General features: G+C 36.9%; 1 protein-coding gene across 2 annotated transcripts in view; it reads left to right on the plus strand.

Annotated features, from left to right (window-relative positions):
* The window catches only part of adgrl1a (adhesion G protein-coupled receptor L1a), a 149,076-nt gene that overhangs the window by 58,421 nt on the left and 68,190 nt on the right, over window positions 1–22,465 (plus strand). For both annotated transcript variants that reach the window (XM_026215329.1, XM_026215336.1), the window contains exon 3: window positions 22,110–22,323. In XM_026215329.1, coding sequence (XP_026071114.1) covers window positions 22,110–22,323 — 214 coding nt within the window. The remainder of the gene's footprint in view (window positions 1–22,109; window positions 22,324–22,465) is intronic.

The raw sequence follows: 22,465 nt of genomic DNA on the forward strand, positions 1-22,465 counted from the left end.
TAATTATAGAATTTAAAAGATATAAAACTGCCTTTGGTGTAATTTAGAACTTTTTTTTTTTCTTTTTTTTAAGTGATGATATTTGTATCTCTAAACGTTTTATATATTTTTGACAGGGTTCCCTGTTAATTGAGAGACTGAGAAAAAAATGATTCTTACTTTACCTGATAATTATTCAGATGAATCGTTAGTGAACCAAAACCTGAACTAAAACAAAGTTTTAGAGTTTGTGAATCATAATCAGATACATTCATGAAATCTGTGTAAATACCCAAACTTGAGTATGATTCTTTGGTTCACTTCCCAGTTCACAACAAATTTCACACTAATCAAAGAAACCAGACTTTGGTCTTTTGAAGAGAACACACACACACACACACACACACACACACACACACACTCACAAAACTATTATTGAAACAACAATAGAACTGACTGTATACTAATACCTGTAAGTTATAATGGAAGTGCCATTTGAAAGACTGGCATATACTGGTCTCCTCAGCCCCTATAAATGGGTCATTGTGGATGTATATGAGTAAATGAGCCAGAGTGTGTGGTGGATGGAAGGAAAGTGGCTGTAAAGCTGATGTTGATGTGATGGGCCTGAGGTCTGGGGACGGGGGGGGGATGTAGCAGGGGTCTGTCCAGCTAGTGCCCTTCCACTCCTACACCACTGCACCATCTGCTGCTCTGTGGGGCCCGCGCCAGGAGCAGGGGAGCATGCAGCGTTTGCTTGTCCAGGTGTATTTGGTGGCTGCTGTATTTCCTGTGTTTAATTTGCTTGGTTCTGCTGCTGTGAATTGATGTGATGTACTCAGTGTTCCATTGGACACGTTTTGGCCCCGGGCACAGAGCCGCTTCATCAATGTGTTGTACGTGTGCATGCTCACACGAGTGTGTGTGTGTGTGTGTGCATGAGTGCCTCCAGCTGTCTCTGTGACCTGGCTCTGGATTAATAATGCATTAATAATCAATTGAGTATTATCAAGGTTCTGCTGCTAGCACAGGCTATTAGGGGAAATAAGTAAGGCTTCGTTCCTCTATGGGTTCATTGATTGTCTTGTGTTGCCATTAAAGCATGTCACAACTAACACACATTCACACAGAGCACATAATTCTGTTTCTCATTTCTGCTGTGCTCGCCTTTGAGTGAGTGTATGTGTGTGTGTGTGTGTGTGTTTGTTTCAGGGTGTATATACTGTGTATATAAGAGACTGAAGCTGGTTGTCACAATTTTATACTCCAGTGAATGAACTTTCTCTTCATCAGAGAATTCTGAAAAACAGCTTTCAGTAATGGATGCTGAAAATTAAGATTTGCCATAACAGGAATACATTACAACTTATTTATTGCCTTGGTGAGCATCTTTAAAATAAAATAATATATATATCAATCTTACTGTTTCCAAATAGTATGTTTACGAGACGGCACATCTCATGTTGGTGTCTGTGCCAATTAAATTTACAAAAGTGATTTTGTATACATAAAGAGCATAGTAAAGCATAGTGTTTCAAAAATTGTTTAAAAAAACTTTAAATGTCAAAATATGAGTTAAATAAGTATTCCATCATCACTCAGTGTAACAGCTATATGTTTGTAAAAAAAAGAAACAATATACTTTTTATGGCCTCTACTTATATAAAAGAAAAGTTGCTAATACAAAATTGTATTATATTTTAAATTATAAAAAATATATATCTAACAAATGTGTAAAACTTAATGGTTTGATTTATAGAGGCAAAGAGTGATATAGAATAAAATATTACACTTAATTATTTTTGTGGTCTGCACTGTGTTCCTTACATAGTCACAGGGCCCTATCTTGCACCCAGCGCAATTGACTTTGTACACCGACGCATGTGTCATTCCTATTTTGCACCCACGCAAAGCGCGCTTTTCCCTCCACAGAAGCACGTCGCTAAACTAGTGAATGAACTTGCGCTCCCTGGGCGGTTCAGCGCAAAAAAGGAGGCGTGTTCTGGCGCAAACGATCCCTGGTGCTATTTTGCTGTTCCATTAAACAATTGCGCCACTGACCAGAAAAAACCTAGTCTAAAGTCAGTGGCGCGTTACGCGTTGTTCATTATGCTATTTTAAGGGCGCATGCTTGACCATAATGTATAGCGTGCTCAACGCGCATACACTTTGCTCATGTAATCTACACAGATGCAACAGTTATTTTTGCAATTCATAAATTGTTACACTAAACAATATTAACACGTGAGATGACGGAAATCATTGTGGTGTGCCACCAAGATGAGGAAAATATAGGCATAAATCTAGCTTACAAATTATTCAGGCTAATTGTAGTAATTAAGGATCAGACCTGTTGGCCAAATAGTGGCAAGACATATGTGTATATAAGGACATCTGACAAATTGTGGCTATTTCCTCCCACGCCTGTTTAACCGACGCTATTTTGGGTGGGTTTCTCCCATCCCCATACAACACAACTTCTCTGTCTTTCACTGCTCTTACAAGAACATCAGTCCCCTCGGCTGTGAACCACTCCTGGCGTGCGCCTGGTAAATACGCCATAATAATAGCAATCCATAATGGAACTTGCGCACCTGCTTTTAAAGGGAATGTTGGATGAAGTTCTGATTGGTTTATTTCACGTAACGCCCAAACCACACCTATGAGTAATGAAGCTACTTCAGACCAACCCATTTTAGATTTGCGCCGGGCGCAAGAGCCATTTATCCCGCCGGGAAAATAGCAACAGCGCCGAGACCCGCCCACAAAGTTACTTGCGCTTCGCGCTTTGACACTTTGTGTCAATCGTTTCAGATCGTTAAAATAGGGCCCTTAGTGTCATCTAATGAATTTTTTTTTTTTTTTTTTTTTTGGTATATAAACTCTAAATGACATTTTAGTGGGTGTCTTCTGTAGATCATGGTAAAAATTTATGATAGTCATTATTTTTTGCTTCGGAAATTTTCAACCAAACCAAAGCTAAAACTAAGTGATATAATAAATATAGATGAAATATCCTTAAAGTATACTAACAAATTTGTAGTATTTTTGGCTCACTTATCAAATGTTCTTTGTGATATTTTATCTCATTTGTAGAGATATTTGTCTTGTGAATGGAAGGTGTTATTATTGTAATATTATGTGCTTTGTACTGTAATGTTTTCTCACCAGTGAATAAGACGTGAGGTAGTCTGACAGCATTGCATTCAACCGTCCACCAACGCTGTCTCTTATCGTGTTGCTGGTTAGCCTCTGGTCTGCTGTGCATGTTCATGTGTTTTGGGGGAGGCTTGGTTTTGGAGAGTGATTTGCAGGGAGGCTTGGATCTTGCTTTCAAAGCTAGCCTGCTATTGCTAGCCTCTCTGAAATCGCCCTACATTTAAAAGCTTGATTTGATAGACTGATGATGCATGGAAATTAGTGCTTCCTTAATATATGATATGTCACTTTGTTTGACCGTTTCAGGTTTTATCTTAGGGAATTGTGACAAATTAGATTGAAATCTAAACCAAATACATTTTTATATATTCCAAATTCCAAAGTTTATAAGTCAAAACTAATAAGCATAGGCATGCTTATAGATCTACACTTTTTAAACATTGAGTGTGCATCTGTGTGTGTGCGTATATGGCAAAACTCTCATATTCCGATCCCCTTAATTCTTCTTTTTTTATTTCTTTTTATTTTCAGACTCTAATTTCTTCTTTTGTACAACATTGTCTGGTACACTTAACAGCTCGCTCAAACATTCTCCAGCGTGTCTCATACTTTTACTCAGTCTAATACTCTGGCGCCTCCATGTAACGCTCTCACAACTCGCAAAAAAAATCACTTCTCAGTCTGACGCTCGCACATTGATCTCACACTCCTGAATTGCAGTGAAATCAGTCACTCTTCACTCTAATGCTCATTCATTTGTCAAATATTCTCCCTCAAAGGTTTAATTTATGGCTTTTCTATTGAGTGAGACCTTGAGATGTTGAGTGACACAAATTAATGTCAAACATCACTCACCGTTGATGCCGAGAACATGGATGGTTTCATGCCGCTTAGAAATGTCGTAGGGTAAGCAGCACTGCCGATGATTGTCGTGTCGTTTAATTGGTTCGCTTAGTGGAAGGATTTTCATTTTACCTTTGAACAGTGTAATCAGTTTGAAGTCGACAGAAAGTTTGGTTGCAACCCATTTTACATCTGTAATCTGATGTTCAACAGAAAAAAAAAGTAGCCTAAAACTCAGAAAATCCCTTAGTAATTGATTTGATGGATATTGCAAAGCACAATGTATAGCAGCATGTTGGGAAATCATGTTGCAAGCCAGATTTGAATTTGTATCCCTGCATGTGAACCACAGCTCAGTTTGTCAGACTACACTACACTACAGCCCTGACAGAAACTTTTGCCTAGTATCTTTTGTCTGGCTGCCTATAATAGATGTCACAGTGGATTTATTGATTTGGCAGTAGTGTTCAAGTATCACTCTCTGTAGCTTGTCCACTGTTCACTCAAGAAACATAAATTAGACTTGGTACTCTAACACCACAGTCCAAAAGAATTATTTCTCAGATAAGTACTTGTTGCTGTGTCATGTTCGATGTAAAAATGGAAGAAATCCAGTTTAACGTACAGAGGCAACTGTAATAAAGCTAGATTTACTTCCTAAAACACTGACATTTTTAAACATCACTCTGTACAGATCAGACAAATCAACTGGTTCGTCCAACAGCGTGAATTTAGGATTGAACTACCTCTTCAAAGAAAGGCTGTCAAGGTTTGGTTTGTTGGCATGGCATACAGTACCAGTGCATTCTGGTATTTTGGCCTTTATTATATTTATTCTGGCCTAGTATTTCTCTATTGATGACCATTTGGAAGTAGCTGTGTATTCTGGGGGGAAAAATAGTAAAATGTGTGCAAGCTTCATATGAAATCACAAATATCTATTTTGCATTCTCAGAAAAAAGACACAAAACTGCAACTGAAAGTGCCCTTTCAAAAGTTAGTAATTTGTACTTTTAATGTATCAATACATGCCAATTAGGGGTAAATAAGTTACAAGCTTTTGTAACTTATGGGGGTACTATCCATAGTGACCCATAGTATGTTTTACCAGTATGTATGTCTTTATTTATTTATCCTCAAGATAAAATGTTACTAAACTCCAAAGCATCATTTAAGGGTACAATTTGTAAGATAATATGCAGTAAATATCCAAAAACCACTAGGCTAGTTTTATATATTTTGTCCAGCTGATTACTAACAATATCTCTAATGTTTTCTACTTCTTTTTAAATCATGAGAAAATTCCCATTCTAAACAGTGACAGGGGGCAGTGCAGTCATCTGTCAATGACGTTAGTTACCCTTTGTTACAGCCTTTACTGACGTAGAAACCACATGACAACAGTGTTGTGGACAAATGCGGAAGTAGCTTCGCGACAAACTTCAACTAAAAAGAGATGCCGATCTCGCTTGTGTTTTACTCGACAGGTGAGTTGTTTTGATTCGTATCTTTACATAAAACTTATTTATTATAACAAGAGTAATATTATGGGGCATACACGCCAAACTTGGGGCATCGCGTCTCTAGACCCGCGCGAGGACACGTCTGATCCATAGTCTGATCACGTCTTTGTATTGACTTTGTATTTAATCTACTTGCGCAAATCGTTGAACTCGCCTTAAATCCATGATTTATCTTTCCGTCTGATTGATGGCTGTCAGCGGTTGGGTAGAAGACAACAAATTCCATCATTCCACGCTCCTTAGCGTCATCAAACCACATGATTGTTATTGTTTTGGTAGTGCGCCCTCTAGTGGCAGGTCCTACAACCTGTACCTTTAACATCTTCTCCAAGATGACACTAAAGTGATGTGTCACCAGTTATTTTGAACCGATCTCATGAGAAAATGTACAGTTCGGAAGTAAAAATTTTTTAATTTGATTTATAAAAATAAAAAAAATGTTGTTTTTAGGGGAAAAAAAGGTGCATCAAGGTCCACCACTAAACCTAACCCTGGTGCATAAACAGATCATAACATAACAAAAACGTATGAATGAAATTATATATATATAGATATATATTGCCACCAATTTGCCAAAAGTAGAATAATCATGCATTGTTGTGAGTGTGTTTGTTGTTTTCATTTGGCATTGGTTGAAACGCAAGATGTAGAATGCAGAATGACTGGAATGCTTTGAAATTTAAACTCCCATTGTTTTAGTGACATTGCTTTTATGCCTGGCTAATGTAATGGGCTGCAGAACTGAACACCCCTGAGCAAAGATGGCAGATTTCAAAATAATATGGTCCTGCAGCACCCAAACAGCTGTCCATTGAGATGAATGGGAATGCTAATGGATAGCTTTCTTCAGTTATAATACACTTCCTTGTTCTGAACATTGTTAGATGCCAGAGTGTTTGAGAAACCTGGTTGGAAACAATTATTATTCCTGCAATTCCAGTTGGAGACTACACAGTCCATCTTTAAATAACCTAATTCAGCTTAGTTAGTGCTGTTCACTGTCACGTTGCTGTACAGAACTTTATTCAGAGTGTATTCAATAGTTGTGTTATGTCTCGTCTGGAGCGTGTCTCAGATTCTGCCTCCAGACTCTCAAGGCACAGATGCAGACACACACCCATTGTAAACAAACAGGCAAAATATCTGCTTCCTGCGCTGCTTGTAAATGTGCAGATATGCTGTGAAACAACATTACTGCTCTTTAATGGGGTGGCATACAGACCACTCAAGGGTGCGTGATGGAGTCTTGACATAGCAGTTTCATTTAGTGCTTATGTGTTTATTTATCTGTGTGTGTGTGATTGCAGCAGAGGGCCCTCTGACTGCTCCAATCTGTCCTCATCTTACACACACTTAAGTCCTCACTTCATGGTTGCTCTTGTGGAAAGACCTGCGGTCCTGCAGTGTGTGAACACACATTTTTTTCTCTCTTTTTCCTCCTCTTCTCGAGTTCTCATTCAGCTCTAGAGGACCAGCTGTTTTGCCGTATTTTTCTCCAAGCTCTTTCCTGCCTGAATGTTTAATGAGAGAGGAATTTGTTTGGGCTGCATGGATGCAGCATTCATGGGCTTTTGAAGCAGCGAGGATTGAATTCATACATGTATTGGCTGATTTTAATACATAAATAAAGCAGCAGCTATTCTGCTTAATCAGAGCATGAATGCAGTTGGAAGGGGAATCTTACTGTTTTCTCAATCTGTGATGCTTAAAAAGAAACTGTGATGTTGATTTTTCGTGTGCTGCGTTTCTATGATTCACACCACTCTTGGGTCTCTCTTTAGCATATACACAGTAAATACATGTTTTTTGTTTCTCTTATCTTGTCTAGTGTTGTCAGTCCTCTTTTTGTTTTGTTTCCTTTTCCAATGTATATGTCATCTCATGTCATCTTGTTTTCTTGTTATGGTTTCACTCTTCTCATTTTTAATTATTTGGTATTGTTTCTTCTCATTGTGTCTCATCTTTCTTCTCCTCTCCTAGTTCTTATTTGTCTCCTCTCCTCTCCTCTCCTCTCCTCTCCTCTCCTCTCCTCTCCTCTCCTCTCCTCTCCTCTCCTCTCCTCTCCTCTCCTCTCCTCTCCTCTCCTCTCCTCTCCTCTCCTCTCCACGTGGCTGTTGGTGGAAGAGTGCCATGTTCTTCAAAGCATGAGCTGAGAGCAGTAGATCACAGACAGGTCTGTGTGAGTGAAAGGTTAATGGATGGCCTTTGAATATATATATTGGGAGTGTGGGAGGAGAGGGAGCGGGTGAGAGTGGCGGTGGTGTGTTCTTTCAAATGGGCCTTTGAAGATGCTTCTCTCTCCTGTCTGTGTGTGTCGACTGATGAGAGACACAGGCAGCGTCTGAAGCCCTGCATTATCTGCTGTCTGGTCTGGTCTGCACATTTTCCTTTATTCGTAATGTGTGTTTGTGTGCATGTGTGCTATGGGATGGGCATAATGGAGATGTCTGGTTTTCACACCAGTGTGTGAGTGTCATCACTTTGTTCTGGTATGTACTGATGTTGCATTTACACATGTGCTTGTGTCACTGAGAGTATGCGTGTGTTTTTTTCTTTTCTACCACCATTTAATAATTATCAACAGTATACAAGGGCAGACAGACAGAGAGACTGATGTGGGGGTAGGATATAAAAAAGCAAAGACATAAATGCGTCCAAATAAGGGGACATAAAAACAGGAATATCTGTCACCTCAAGCATGGCTTTTTGAGACAGGTGTAAACAAGAGACTCTTTTGTGAGCCCAGGTACCACACCAGTGTTGTTTGTGAAGGTCCGATTATCTAGTGCTCTAAATTATACTTCAATACATACTTCATTGGGTGCAGGTGTTAGAACTGTTTTTATCCCTTAGGAAGTGAATACACCTTTTGAGGGAGATATTTACTCTCATAAGATGACTCAAGTCATATCCGTGGCCTATAAAACCTATAAAAGATATTGTATAAAGTGGGTTGATCACATGGCTAGCAGATGCTACCAAATTTATCTTTGTAACTCCCTCATTTTTGGAAACTTTAAATAAATTAGGAATAATGGTGTCTGGGCCCTAACCACAATAAAATTACTGCTTACTGATGCTGACTGTGCATTTATTTGGTATATCGAATGTTGATGCAAATCTTTGCCAAAGGCTTCAGTTTGGTTTTACATGAAGATTGTGATTATTCCCCAAAGAAATGAGGGCAAGAATTTAGACAGTTTTAAAAGCCACTGCTCAAACTGAATTGACATTCACACAATATACAGAGAACATTTTAGAATTGTCTTGCAGATTTCCCTCTAAAAACGATGACATCTAGATGAAAACAGAAACCTTAAATAGACTTTAAGCTATTGTGCTTCTGCTATCAGGTTTAAAGAGTGGAGAAACCACTCAATTTAAGGACAAGGTTCTGACAAATCCATCGAAACTGTCTTACTTTTTTTCTCCTTGACTTACGCACTCCACTCTCCCCTCTTGGCCTACTTGCTTCCTCCCTCTCCTCTTTTTGATTAGGGAAAGCAGTATTGAGTTTCCATTTATATCTGTAATAATGCGGCTGCCATTAGCTTGTGACAGGCCGGACTAACCAAAGTCTCTGGTGGCATTATGGTTTCATCCTTTGCCCTATGAAGTAGTTTTATTACCCCTACGCAAATGAAATCACAGGACTCTGAGACTGTAGCATGCCCTGAATTTCTCTCTCTCTCCCTGGCTATAATTAACAATACAGGGTTAGAGAGAGTGGATAAAACACTGACACACTGGTCTCAGGAAGTCTCAAGGTGAGACGAGGTTTGTGGTAAATGTGTTTCAACACAAGGTAAGTGAGATGGGTCAGTCACGTTCCAAAAGTCACATCCTGTCCTCAACAGGAAGTGCATGGCACTCTGTGTCGCCGGTCAGTGCTCATAAGTCTCTCACTCTGACCGAGTCCTAATCTTAATCCAAGTGGTTCCAGTCATCATTCTCTCTTGGCCCGGCAATGAGGCTGGTGGAGGGTGTGGAGACACTGAGTGTGGGGTGTGATGTGTTGCACCGGGAGAGGCGTGTGGTGTGATGTGGACACATGGGTGTGTGTGTGCGAGTGAGACGTGGGATGCGGTGCTGGGCTGTAATTGGGTTCGGTGCGGGTGGTTGAGATAGCCAGAGAGCTGGGGACAGGCTGTAGAAAGAGAGACAGGCGACACTTTGGGAAGAGATATACAAAGTGACCTTCAGCCTTTTCCACTAACGGTAAAGGTGTTTTTGTTTTTAAGTCTGTTTTCTTAGCTTCTGTCTCTCAGTTTCACTATTTCACTATGTGCTTGAGCATTTGCCAATTTATAGACAGGAAACTCGTTTTTTACGTTTTCTGAAGAAATAGTGAGTAGTGCTTTTCTCTGCAAAACTCACTTCCAAGATGCGGGGATGGTTGCCAGGTAGTTTCTCATGTAGTTGCTTTCTTGCTTTTCCTCTTTAAAAAATATTTTAAATCTTTGAACATTTGATGTATAGAACGCGATCAACTTCAAAATTCTAATCTGCTTTCATACTTTGACTGGCGCAGAGACAGAGACACTCAATCAAAGCTTATCACATATCAAAATTGTAGTGTTTTTCACTGCATATAGTTCATTTTATGTTTCCGACATTTAAATACAAATAAGTACTAGCAAAAACTTCATTAAATACATTATTATTCAGCTGCTGTGTTATTGAAAAACTGCTGTTTTCTTAGTCATTTTTTGTTGTGTGCTTATTTTGTTATTGAGAGGAAAACATGCAGGACATATTTACATATTCATCTAAATGCTGATCTCAGCATTGTTGAGATGTTCACCAACCGTAAAGCACTGCTTGCTTATATCAAACTTGTTTTTACCCCTAACTGAAGAACAAAAAAAATCTAACTTTGCCCTGAGTATTTCAAGGCCTTAAGAAATGACAGTACAGTACAGTCTCTACTGATTTTGCTTAATTTGCACTTCTCATAAGCATGTTTTCTTCTTTTGGTTTGCATGTGTGAGGGCTGTATTATAGTTTTGCTGGTCAAACCGGGTTATTGCAGGCCATTACATTAGGTCATATGAGATCAAACAACTATTCAAGAACAAAGATATTTGTAGACATTTTTTTATTTATATTTTTTAGAATGTCTGCTAATCATTTCAGGCCTATTTCAAACATAATTTGACAACATGTTTTATTCATGACAAAAACATTTGTATATGGACATATGGACACATATGGACACTTACCATAGTATTTCACATCATCACCAAATGATAAAAGGAATGGGTTCAGTATATGAACAACAATCTGAATGAAATTAATTAACTCTACTGTAGGTTAAAGTCACATTTTTATTTTCAATAATTGCTGGGATCAGATCATATATGCACAATGCTGAATAGGAATTTCAGAATCTCAGACAAGTTCTTAATATCAAAAGGAGATCAACCAACATGCTCTTCATGCCAGTATGTTATTATTAAATTGTGGTGGTTTAAGTTCACTTAAAAATTATATAACACTTCTGAAACACTTTTGAAAAGCAGCCAAACAGTCCCTGAACAGCTTAGTAATTATATTTTTTTTTTTTTTTTTCTTTTATTAAGTTAATTTAGAAAAACATTTGGAGCATTTTTTTTGTTTAAGTATAAGTTTTATTTTATTTTTTTAAGTAATGACCAAGCAGCCAGCGGCAGACAGTGAGCCTATGATTAATCAATTTAGCCGCCTCAAATCATCTCGACTTGCCTAAAATAAAATCTATAGATATAAAACAGTTCAAGCGTATAACAATGTTTAAACATTAGACCCAGCTAAATGTGCCCTATATCCAGTAGTTTGTGTGGAGACGGTTAGACCGGTCAATAGTTTAACAACAGTTTAGAATAGGATTTTTTTTCAGTGGATACGCCATCATTTTTGCTCATAAAGGTAAGAGTAATACATCATTCGTAACTGCAAAGGGTCTACTTTTATTTGTGTGCACTCACAATATCAACAAAACATTGTGCTTTTATAAAATAAAAACAAAAACAAACATGGTACGCATGATACTAAACTTAATCAAAACTCAGTGAATACATGCCTCACAGATATGATATATATATATGTATATATATATATATATATCACTGATTCTTGAGAGTCGGGACAAAACAGGTTTTAAAAAACTTTTTTTTAAAATACACACTATATCAATTAAAGTTATATGTTTCTGCAGAGAAAGGTCCTAGCTATTTAACCATGTAAAGGAACAGGTTCTAAATAAAAACACATTTTCAACAAATCAACATGTTTTCATTCAGAACTTGTTTAGTGTCAACTCCATCAGACACACTAAAAAGTATAAAATTTTAATTCTTTCAATCCAACAAGAAACTAAAATTCTGAAGTATATTGTAATAGTGTTTAGTTACTCTGATATGTAAAAAAATACAATATATACACTTAGGTTGTGATTCCACACTATTCTGAAAACTCAGATTTCTAAATATTAGCATTTTCAAACATTGATTTTAACTTTAATATTTCCTTAAATAAATAAAGAATAAATAAAACATAAGAGAATGTAGATCAGATGGTCCTTTATTACAAAAACAACATAAACTGAAGGAAGAATATTTTTTCCCCAAAAGATTAACAAAAAAATACATCCAACGCTGTTGATGAAGATCTGACGGTGTTGACGAAAAACTGATGGTGTTGACAAAAATATGTGTGCATTGCTGATTAATGAACAGATGTGCTTTTCAAATACTATACTAAAACTACTCATTGTTTTTAAAGTACTGTAAAGCAAACTATAATTAAGATATTGCACATACACCATTTCCAACTATTATAAATTAGACCTTTTCTGTGCCTCTCTCCAATACTTTCTCTGATTCCTCTTTGCCCTGTCTCCCATCTCGTCTATTTGTATTACTTTTTTGTCTTTAACTCTCTTCTTCCACCTTTGTCTTTCCTTCTCTTGCAGAGCATGCTTGCTCTCTTGGTCACTGTTTAATTTTTCTCTTCTCTTTCGTTGGTACTCTCTATTTCTTCTCCTTTGATCCTCAACTGACAATTTCTGTCTAGCCATGCTTTCCTAAAATACAAATTGAAATAAAGAAAAATTTACTTGAATAAGAGTATAGAATCAGATTTCTTGAATAGTGGATGGATGTAAAATCCTCAAGGTGCAGTATGTAGTTTTCATATAAAATCTACACACTGGCTTCTCATTCCTCTATCTCTGTGTCTATATATACACACACATACAGTATATATGTAAAGTATGTAAGTATATATATATATATATATATATATATATATATATATATATATATATATATATATATATATATATATATATATATATATATAAATAACATGTTACACAATAACAAGCAGACCACTGCCTGCCCATTCTTTACAAGTCAGATGCGTATGGTTAAATAATGTAATGCAAGCTAAATGTGCATTTAAGTGTAAATAAAACCCTGAAATAATAGTTTAATCTTATACTATATTTACAAACAATATTATAATCGCACATTGAGAGGTTATTGGTGGATTTGTCAACTCCATCAGCTTACAGGTCAACTCCGTCAGACATAGAACCTGACGGAGTTGACGTCTGACGGAGTTGACATAAGGGCATGTATTTTCCCTCCAAAACATGTATTGTACACTACAGCTAGGTAGTTTTTCCTCAGTTGCTAGCTGTCCCAATAACCTCACTAAAATACTTAAATTCAATCCACTGTGGTTTATAAAAAGTATCTTAACAGAAAGATGGTGTTGACATGGTGCAGCTGTGACCATAGGAATATTGACATTGTTTGTCTAATATATTAAAAAAATGTAAACATACCAGAGCATGTGTGGTAGTGCTGCATTCACCACAGGCAGGGAGATGAAAAGGGGTCCTCAGGGATATAGCTGACCTGAATTTCCTGATTTAAATAGCTTTATTAAAAAAATCTGACGGAGTTGACAGAAACTGAGGACACAACTTTAATAGGTAGATTTTTATGGAAAATATAGTTTGATGTTCACTTCATGCATTGTTTTTTATATTTATACCTCTTATTTTTTATTGGCTATATATGTTTTCACAATTTTAGAGCTTTTTTAAAGTTTTTTGGTATGATTAATATTGTGACCGCTTGCTGAGGACAAGTGCAATAACATGGACCTTCTAACCACAGACCACACATTAAAAAAAAAAAACCCAAAAAGATAAAAAAAGTTTATTCTAAAAATTACATGGGTATATACAATTCCTTTAGATTTAACTTTGTAATTATGTCAATCATGATGATTTTTTAAATTTTTGCTATAAATTAGACTTTTCTATATGGGACATGTTTTGTCCCAACTCTCAAGAATCAGTGATATATATATATATATATATATATATATATATGTGTGTATATATATATATATATATATATATATATATATATATATATATATATATATATGTGTATATATATATATATATATGTATATATATATATATATGTGTGTGTGTATATATATATATATATATATATATATATATATATATATATATATATATATATATATATATATATATATAAAGCTTTAAATGACTACTTAAAAAAATAAAACAAATTGAAAATCTGATTAGGAGATGGCGGGTCAGGATTGGCAACTTCATTTCTAGCGACACTGACTCAGAAAACAGTAGTTTATTAGTAAATAATTCAAATATCTCCTTACTATTTCTCCATGTCACATTTATGGTAATTACTTTTGCTGGTGCTTTGCAGCAAGCTTAAGCCTATTGCGTGTATTTGAACGTAGAACTGTTCAGCTAGTTTTTATAGTTTTATAATTTATAGTTTTTAGTCATATCAGCCTAGAGAATTGCAACTTCAATTTTCTGTCGTTCTTAGTACACGATGTAGTCAATTTTTAAATAGGAAAAATATCAAAACTCTTTGGTCATTTTGAGCAAGATGCTAACGTTCTAATCAGATTCAATGATCTATGCTAAGCTAAGCTAAAAGTGCTACTGCCAGACCCGGAGATCGTCTGAATGGATTCGAAACGCTAAAACTCAACTGTTTAACTCTAGGGGAGTAGGACAATGAGCCTATTTTCAAAAAAAAGTGGAGTGTTCCTTTAATAAATGTGCGTCAAAGAAAAAGACATGCTGTGTGATTATGCGGTGAGGTCTGGAGTCAAACTCAATTTAGAATGATAAACTAAATTAAATGTATTTGTTCTGGACTGTAGAACAGAGGCTTGTGTTCAATTATATTCATTCAATTACAATTACAATTATATTCATTTGTACATGTTATTGATTGCATATTTTAGATTTATTAATCAGCATATCATGCAAGTAATTTGATTAAAACTTGTAATGGACAGCCCTAATATTAAATACCAAAATGACTGCTATATACAGTATGCTGCAATCTTGGAGTAGTTTTTTACTGAATGCTCAACTGGAAGGAATATTGTATAAAAACATTTTATTCTGCCATTTAAACAGAGTTGCAAGAATTAGACTAATTAGAATTATTTGGTCATGTGAAATACATTTTCAAGAGTCAAAACCCGCTGACACGTGGGCCCCTCTTTGAACCGTACACATCAGTGTAGTGCTGGCGTGAGAGTCATGCCGGCTCTAGTGGTGCTGGTTTCCAAAGCTTGAGCTGTGTGCTAATGAGCAACAAAGCGAATAAGTGGTGCATGGAGATAGGTTGAAAGAGGAAGAAGAAGCTGATGGCATCCACACTCACTGGTCCGCAGTATCTTCATCCCTCAAAACCTGCCTCACAGACCTGCCTCTCACTATTAGAATTGTTAATTGCTTAATCAATCATTGCTTCTTTAATTGATAGGCAGCTCTGATAATCAGGCATTTTAAGCTCAATTCAACTGATTAGTGGTTAAATGGATTGTGGTTGATCCGTGATCCGTACAGACCAAGCCCCACGGTTCGTCACGCATGTGATCCGCGGATTAATTGCAAAATGTAACCATAATAGAGTATAAGTTTATCATTAGTTTGTCTTTACACAAGCAAGCGAATTTAAAACAATCCAAGAAAGAAAAGGTAAAAGGGAACTCGATTCGTTACTTGCGCGCTGTTCTCTATGCGCACAGCCACAAATACATGAAATACGCACAAACATTTCAGACGAACACCGAACTGAATCCTCTGCTGCATCCTCTGAGCAGACATACATAAAAAATCATTCAGGTTAATGGAGTCAGTTATGACACAAGTGAATGAAAACAGCTGAGAAAGAAATCGGATGTGATGTGTATAATTATATCGGATATTATACCGTGCATCAGGTCTTAAAGGGACAGTGGCCTATAAATACTGCTGCTGTCATTAATGATCATCAAACAACAAAACAGCTGTGATAAAAAAATAAAAAAATAAATCGGTCTTTAATTCATACAGTGAACAATATGCTCATTTATTTTTCCTAATTACTAAATTTCTTTATTTGAATAATACTAACCTTATTTTATTTGTAAGATAATCTGTTGTATTTATCTATGCTTGTAATTTGTGTATTTGTTCTTATTTTTACTGGCTGTTCTGTTGTCTCTTTAATCATGTTCTAACTTAGTTAATCTAGTAGTATTTGCTGTGGTGTCAAAGGAGTACTTCGCTTTAAATGGAAAGCAAGTCCAATTTAAATATTTTTCTTGCTGATACGAAAAATGATTCGATCCAGTTGTCAAATACCGTAATGTGATCCAAACCGTGAGATTTGTGATCCGTTGAACCACTGACACTTTTTTTTTCTTACAGCTTTACCAGTCTGTCGCCAGATGAATTATTTAGTAGTAATTGTTCCTTTTCTTGGTGCACAGCATAGAGAAGTCAAGTGACATGTGACAAATGTATGATATGTGTAGGTGAGCGCTAATTGAAATTATTTAATAGAGAGAATATGAATATGCCGATTTTTCTACTTTTTATAGTATATAGTAGAAAAGTATAATCTAGCAGTATGTCTGAATTCATAGTATTGATAAAACAGTAGATGAAAAGTAGGCCTACCCGAATGACTTATACTTCTGCAGAGATTCTGAAGAGTGTATCCAGAAGACACTTTTTACTATCCCATGAGGCAATGGGAGAGGATTTGTGAATGATGCAGCTGATACTGTAGGTCACATGACAGATGTAGTACACCTGAATTTCATTCATACAACATGCATTCATACTATGACATACTTTTGTCACAATCAAGTAGCTACTTAATCAGTATGCGATTTTTGGCCGCAGCTTCTCTCACATCATGACAAAACACCTTCATAATAAAATTAAGACCAATAAAAATGTAAAACTATTTAATTACATAATGTGCCAATTAATTCATATAATTAATTACAAATTAATTTTACATCGATTTTGACTGAGAAAATTACCTCCAAAATCATGATTTTAATGTACATGTGCTTTAGTAGTTTTTATATAATTAATTGCACCAAATTATCATGTTAAATCAACAGCCCTTATCCAAATAAATAAATGAATAATTGAATTCACTATTTTTATTTATTTATTGTTTTTCATTATTTTGAATAATTATTAATTATTGTAATAAATAAATAAATTAATACATGTAGTAGTAGTAGTCGTCGTCTAATTTTATACCTCTAATTTTAAAGATTTTTTAAAATAATGTTTAAAATGTGTATGCTCACTACACCGTGTAAAGCAAATATTTTATAAAAAATAGATTGTTTTTTAATTTTTTTTTTTTTAAATCAACATGAACACACTATATTTCTTTAAAACTTGGTACATTTATTTTAAATAAGCTTTTTTCTGTTTCTTTATCTTAGACACTATTATGTGTTTTGCAACCAAGCTACAAATGCAATCTGATAGTGATTCTCTTTTTCCCCTAATTTTCTATTGGCTCTTGAGTAATTGTGAACAGTGTTGGAACCCTGTGGACTTTTACTGAGTCAATCAATGCTGTATTTTACCATCTACAACAGTAGATACGAGTGTCTCCATATCTTTTCCCCTGCTGAATTCAGTGTACCCTTCTTTTTCAACTGTCTCACCCCATTTGTGTCTTGCCTGTCCTGTCTACCACGGTCTGTGTCCTTGTCTTCTGTGTTTTTCAGTGTGTGCATGTTCAAGGCTGAAGGCACAACCTCTCTACTTCACTCTATAAACCTCCCCTAGGCTTTAATTACTGCATTTGGATAATGAGTCAAATCCAATCACTCTTTTCCACTGTTCTGAATTAGTATACAGCTCTTATTATGGCAGCACCAGCCGCAGTTTCTCCACACTAGCTGCCCCTTCATTCCTCACCCCTCATTCTTTCACTTCACTTAAGGCAGAGGATGAGGGGAGGAATCAAGAAGAAAAGTGCAATGGAAAAATAATTTGGATAATTGGATAATTTGAATAATTTCTACCTATTGATAGAAAGAAGAAGGTTACACACAGAATTTCGGTATTGCATACTGTAGATGGATTTTAAATGAAGAGTGGAAAGTTGAAATGATAATTCTATATTGTGTGGTGTGTTCCAGTAATTAAGTCAGAACTATGGCGTACAGGCTAAGTTGAGGAGGCTTTTTTGAAACTGTAGCCCTTTATAAAAGCTACTCATCATTTAAAGTAGTCAGATTACACAAAGCTGTAATAATATTTTGTCCTGCTAACTTTTATGTGTTAACTAACATATTAAAACACATGTAAAGGGCTTGAGAAATTTTAATTGCATTGTGTTTTTTGATATTGCAATTAAAGTAATTTAAATATATCAAATAAAAAAAATCATCTTTACAAATCTGTAATTGCATATATTTTTAAATACACTACCTTGATCCACTACCAACCAGCAACAATTCTGGGTCCCACAGATTGGTTATGTGCCCATGTGGAACAAAGATTACTTCTGCCACTTTAAGAAGTTACTCCTAATCTCAGCTCATCCATACAACCTGTTTTTTTCCATTCCAACCTATCCCACCACCACGGGCAAGACCAAAGAGCTGGAAAAGGATGTCAGAGACAAGATTGTAGATCTGCACAAGGCTTGATGGGCTACAAGACCATCAGCAAGAAGCTTGGTGAGAAGGAGACAACTGCTGGTGCTATTATTCGGAAATTGAAGAAATATAAAACTGTTTAGGAGAGTGCGTTTTATTTATCCCTTAGTTGGCTCAGTTATTAAGCTACCCACACAATATAATATGACTTTAGAAATGTGTGATATAGCATTGTGCCACCCTACACTGTTGCTCTGGAAATAGCTCACACTAGTGAAAAATGAGATTAAGTTTGTATAGCAGCTTGTACTTACTCTTTATCATTGATAAGGCACAGTGCTCATGGAGGCAATGCCAGTTTGACTTTGGCTTACCTCGCTTCCATTTCCCGCTTCCATTTCTTCAATCTGAGCATTTTGAGATAAATGATAAATGGCACAATCAAAATGAAAATATCTGTAAATATGAGCCTGTCAGTACTGTTTAAAACAGGTGTGTATAACATATCACTGAATAAACAAATTGAATGATCATCCAATTCATACAGAGAACGTCATCGTTTGTGCAGGAGGTTGCAGAGATTTAGAGCCAGAGGACCAGTGATCCATCTGATAAAATCTTTTATCAGACTATGAGTACCTGCTCCATTTTGTCCCACAAGCACATACCGAGTACCGAGTAGATAATTAGTTCTACAACTCTCTCATACTTGTGCAACCTAGTCCCAGATTATATGTGCTTGTTCAGTGGCACTAGCAACAGCAGGAGGAAAATTCCTCCATCCACAAACTGTGTCCCGCTTGATTTGCTTCTCATTTGTTTCGAATGCCATCCTGTTATGACCAAATCTGTTTGGAGAAAATAGAGTTAGCAATTCACAAATCATGTTTTAAGCAAACTGCATGGCGAACTTGAAAGAGGATCAGTGTTTGATTAGTGTTGGGACAAACAGTGAGTAACTTCAATTTCACTTCAGCTGTGTGGGAAACACTTTACATTTGGCTACTAGACCCTGGATACAGCATGGTGTGTCATTTACAATAGGTAAACACTGGTTCACTGGATAGTAGTCAACTGTTTTTCCTGGACAACTAGTCAACTACTAAAATAAAGTAGCCATGCACGTCTTAATACACATTAGGTCAATCCCTCTGATAATGAATAATGCTTTGATTCAAAAATACACTTGCCTTGGGATGGGATCTCAGAATTACCCAATGAGAGTTTCAAACTCTGGTAACCTGTACTTCTAGTGCATGTGCACTGGCTGCCATCTCTGGAATGTGTAATTGGAATGAATTTGAGTCAGTCACTTTCTAAGAACTGACCCTGAACAAAGATTTCAGATAATTCCCTTCCAGATATTTACTTACCCAAGGTCATTTTCCTAATCATCTGTGGACCTTCTTATATCAAAAAGACAAAATGAAAATACAGCTATCCTATCTATTAAATGGGTTCCATTTTTTTAGCTTGAGACGTTCCAGCATTTTAATTCGGATTACGAAGATTATTCCCCTCAGTCCAGTTTCTTCCTCCGATTGGAGATAATGTCTGCAGGAGCAAAAAACACTCATAAATGAGGGAATGAGCCTATTTAGCCAGCAGCCGTAGTCAAGTTTTGTAGATAACTGGGTGGTTACAATTGGAGATAGGGGCAGATAAGAGGGAAAGAGACGTATTTGGAGTAGTTTGTGGGATTGCAACGTGGAGTATGGGACGAACCAGCTTGCTGAAGCTACATGAACATGTGGGTGGGTGATTGGTTGGCTGTGTGATTGGCCTCCTGTGGCGAGGCAGTGGTGAGCGCAGAGTAATGGTTTAATCAGTGACCAGCAGTATGGAGCTATGTGTTTGTTCCACTGGAATGCTGTGGAAACAAGAATCCATGCTGGCACACTCTAATCCCACTTTGCCTCTTTATATGTGTTTGTGTGTCATGTGGGCACAAGGGAATGTGTCTATTTGAATGCACAGTGTAACAGCCTTGCATGAAACACGTTTACCTCAGCAAATCTCCCAATCAGATGAGCAGGTCTAAGCCCTCAAATCTACATGTTTACGGCAAGATTACACCATCAATTCCCACGCTGATGTCCACCATGCTTGCTTGCTTGCTTTAGTGAGCCTGTGTGACAGCTACACAACTGTGTGATATATGATGCAGTTACATATGTCCACATTCCATGGCGGCAACTAAGTGCTCAGGGTTTATAAGAGAACAAGACAAGGATTACAGAACCATTGAGTAGGAAACCAGATCAGAGAGTCACAAGCATGTGCACTGGGGTGAATGGCTGACATTGGCAGACAAAAGGAGCATGCTTTTAAATCCTGTTCTTAGCAACGTCTGACTTTCACATTGACCTCAGTGTGAAAAGGGCTGACTCAAAATCGGAGAACTTTACATCATGTCTCGAGCAAAGAAAAGGCAATTTTGTGTCCGAAGCTGAATGGATGCACTTGTTCCATTTGTCCATATAACAGAGTCTGTCTATTACTTTTATGTACAGAGGCATGCATTGACTAAAGCAGGTTTTTCGAATTGTCGGCTTTGTTGTGAAAAAGTTCCCTATATTTGATTGCAGGAATGAATTTCAGGAGTACATAGCACTTCATTGATCAGTTTTTCCTTTGCATGGAACTCTGTGGGTCAGATCCACCCACTCATATCTCAGCACAATGGACAGCTCCACAGGTTCCCCTCTCTCTATTTGTCAGCACCATGGAGAGCTCCACTGACTGGGTTTAGACTTCTGTGAGTGGAGGCGGTTGGCAGCCATTTTACATGGCTGGATCTTCAAACTCTTTGAAAGCTCTTGTTCAGATAAAGTATGCCACTCTCGGACCCTCTCAGCCAGGCACAATGATTAACCCTATGGCACCCTAGAGCCCTCTTAACATGTCTCTCTCGCTCTCTCTTAAATTGAGTGTAAATGGCAGACGCCACGTGTGGGCAGATAGGGCCAGTAGTGGGTCTAGGGTCAGTTCTCTCCTCTAGGTGCTGGTTCTGTTCAGATGTTTGGTTATTGGCTCCCAAAGCGATTTGGACACATGGGAGATGATTTTCTATTCTCAAGCCTTGTATTTGGGTGGTAGATGGCATCCGGCCGAAAGCTGTGTGAAGGAGTGGGAGGATGTTAACAGAGTGTGTACGTAACTCTCACAGTTTGTTTGAGCGAGAGGGTAAATAGTTTGCTGCTCAGGACCACGAAGGCTGAACATATGATCACTGACTGTGAAAAACCCTTGCCGATTTATCTAATTATTTCTTTCTTTTCCCTTTAAAGGATTTCTGTGGGTCATAACATTTTGCTGTAACAAACAGCTCCCTATGCTGTTAGTTATTTTTAATTAGAAGGGTTCTTCATGACCTGCTAATTACATCAATAATCCACGCAATTGGTTGGCTCATTTTAAAATTAACATGAAGTCAAATTTGACTTTCGATTCATCACTTCCCAAATGTTTTTCATAATTGGTTGTTATGTAGTCTTGCTCTGCCTCTCTTTCTTTGTAAACCACAACTTTCTATCCACCTTCTATGTCATAGACGTAATGAAGTCGTGAACAGTGTTGTGAACAGTTCATGCTGAATCTGTGTTTATCTTTCTCTTGATGCAGCATTGAGTCGCTCTGCAATGCCATTTGGTCTGATGCGGAGGGAGTTGGCATGCGAAGGTTACCCCATCGAGCTCCGCTGCCCTGGCAGTGATGTCATCATGATCGAGACAGCCAACTACGGCCGCACAGATGACAAGATCTGTGATGCCGACCCCTTTCAGATGGAAAACGTACAGTGCTACCTGCCAGACGCTTTCAAGATCATGTCACAAAGGTATCAGAACAGAGTTCCTATCTGAATCATAGTTTTTGTCTTTTGAAGACCACAATTCCCTTAAGTTTAATCAATCGTTTTTCATATTCATTTAATTGAGTCAGTTTTGCCTCTAAATTGTGGCAGCCGAAGTTGATGACAA

The sequence above is a fragment of the Carassius auratus genome, chromosome 3 (assembly GCF_003368295.1).
Source record: "Carassius auratus strain Wakin chromosome 3, ASM336829v1, whole genome shotgun sequence".
In the NCBI taxonomy this organism is placed as follows: Eukaryota; Metazoa; Chordata; class Actinopteri; order Cypriniformes; family Cyprinidae; genus Carassius; species Carassius auratus.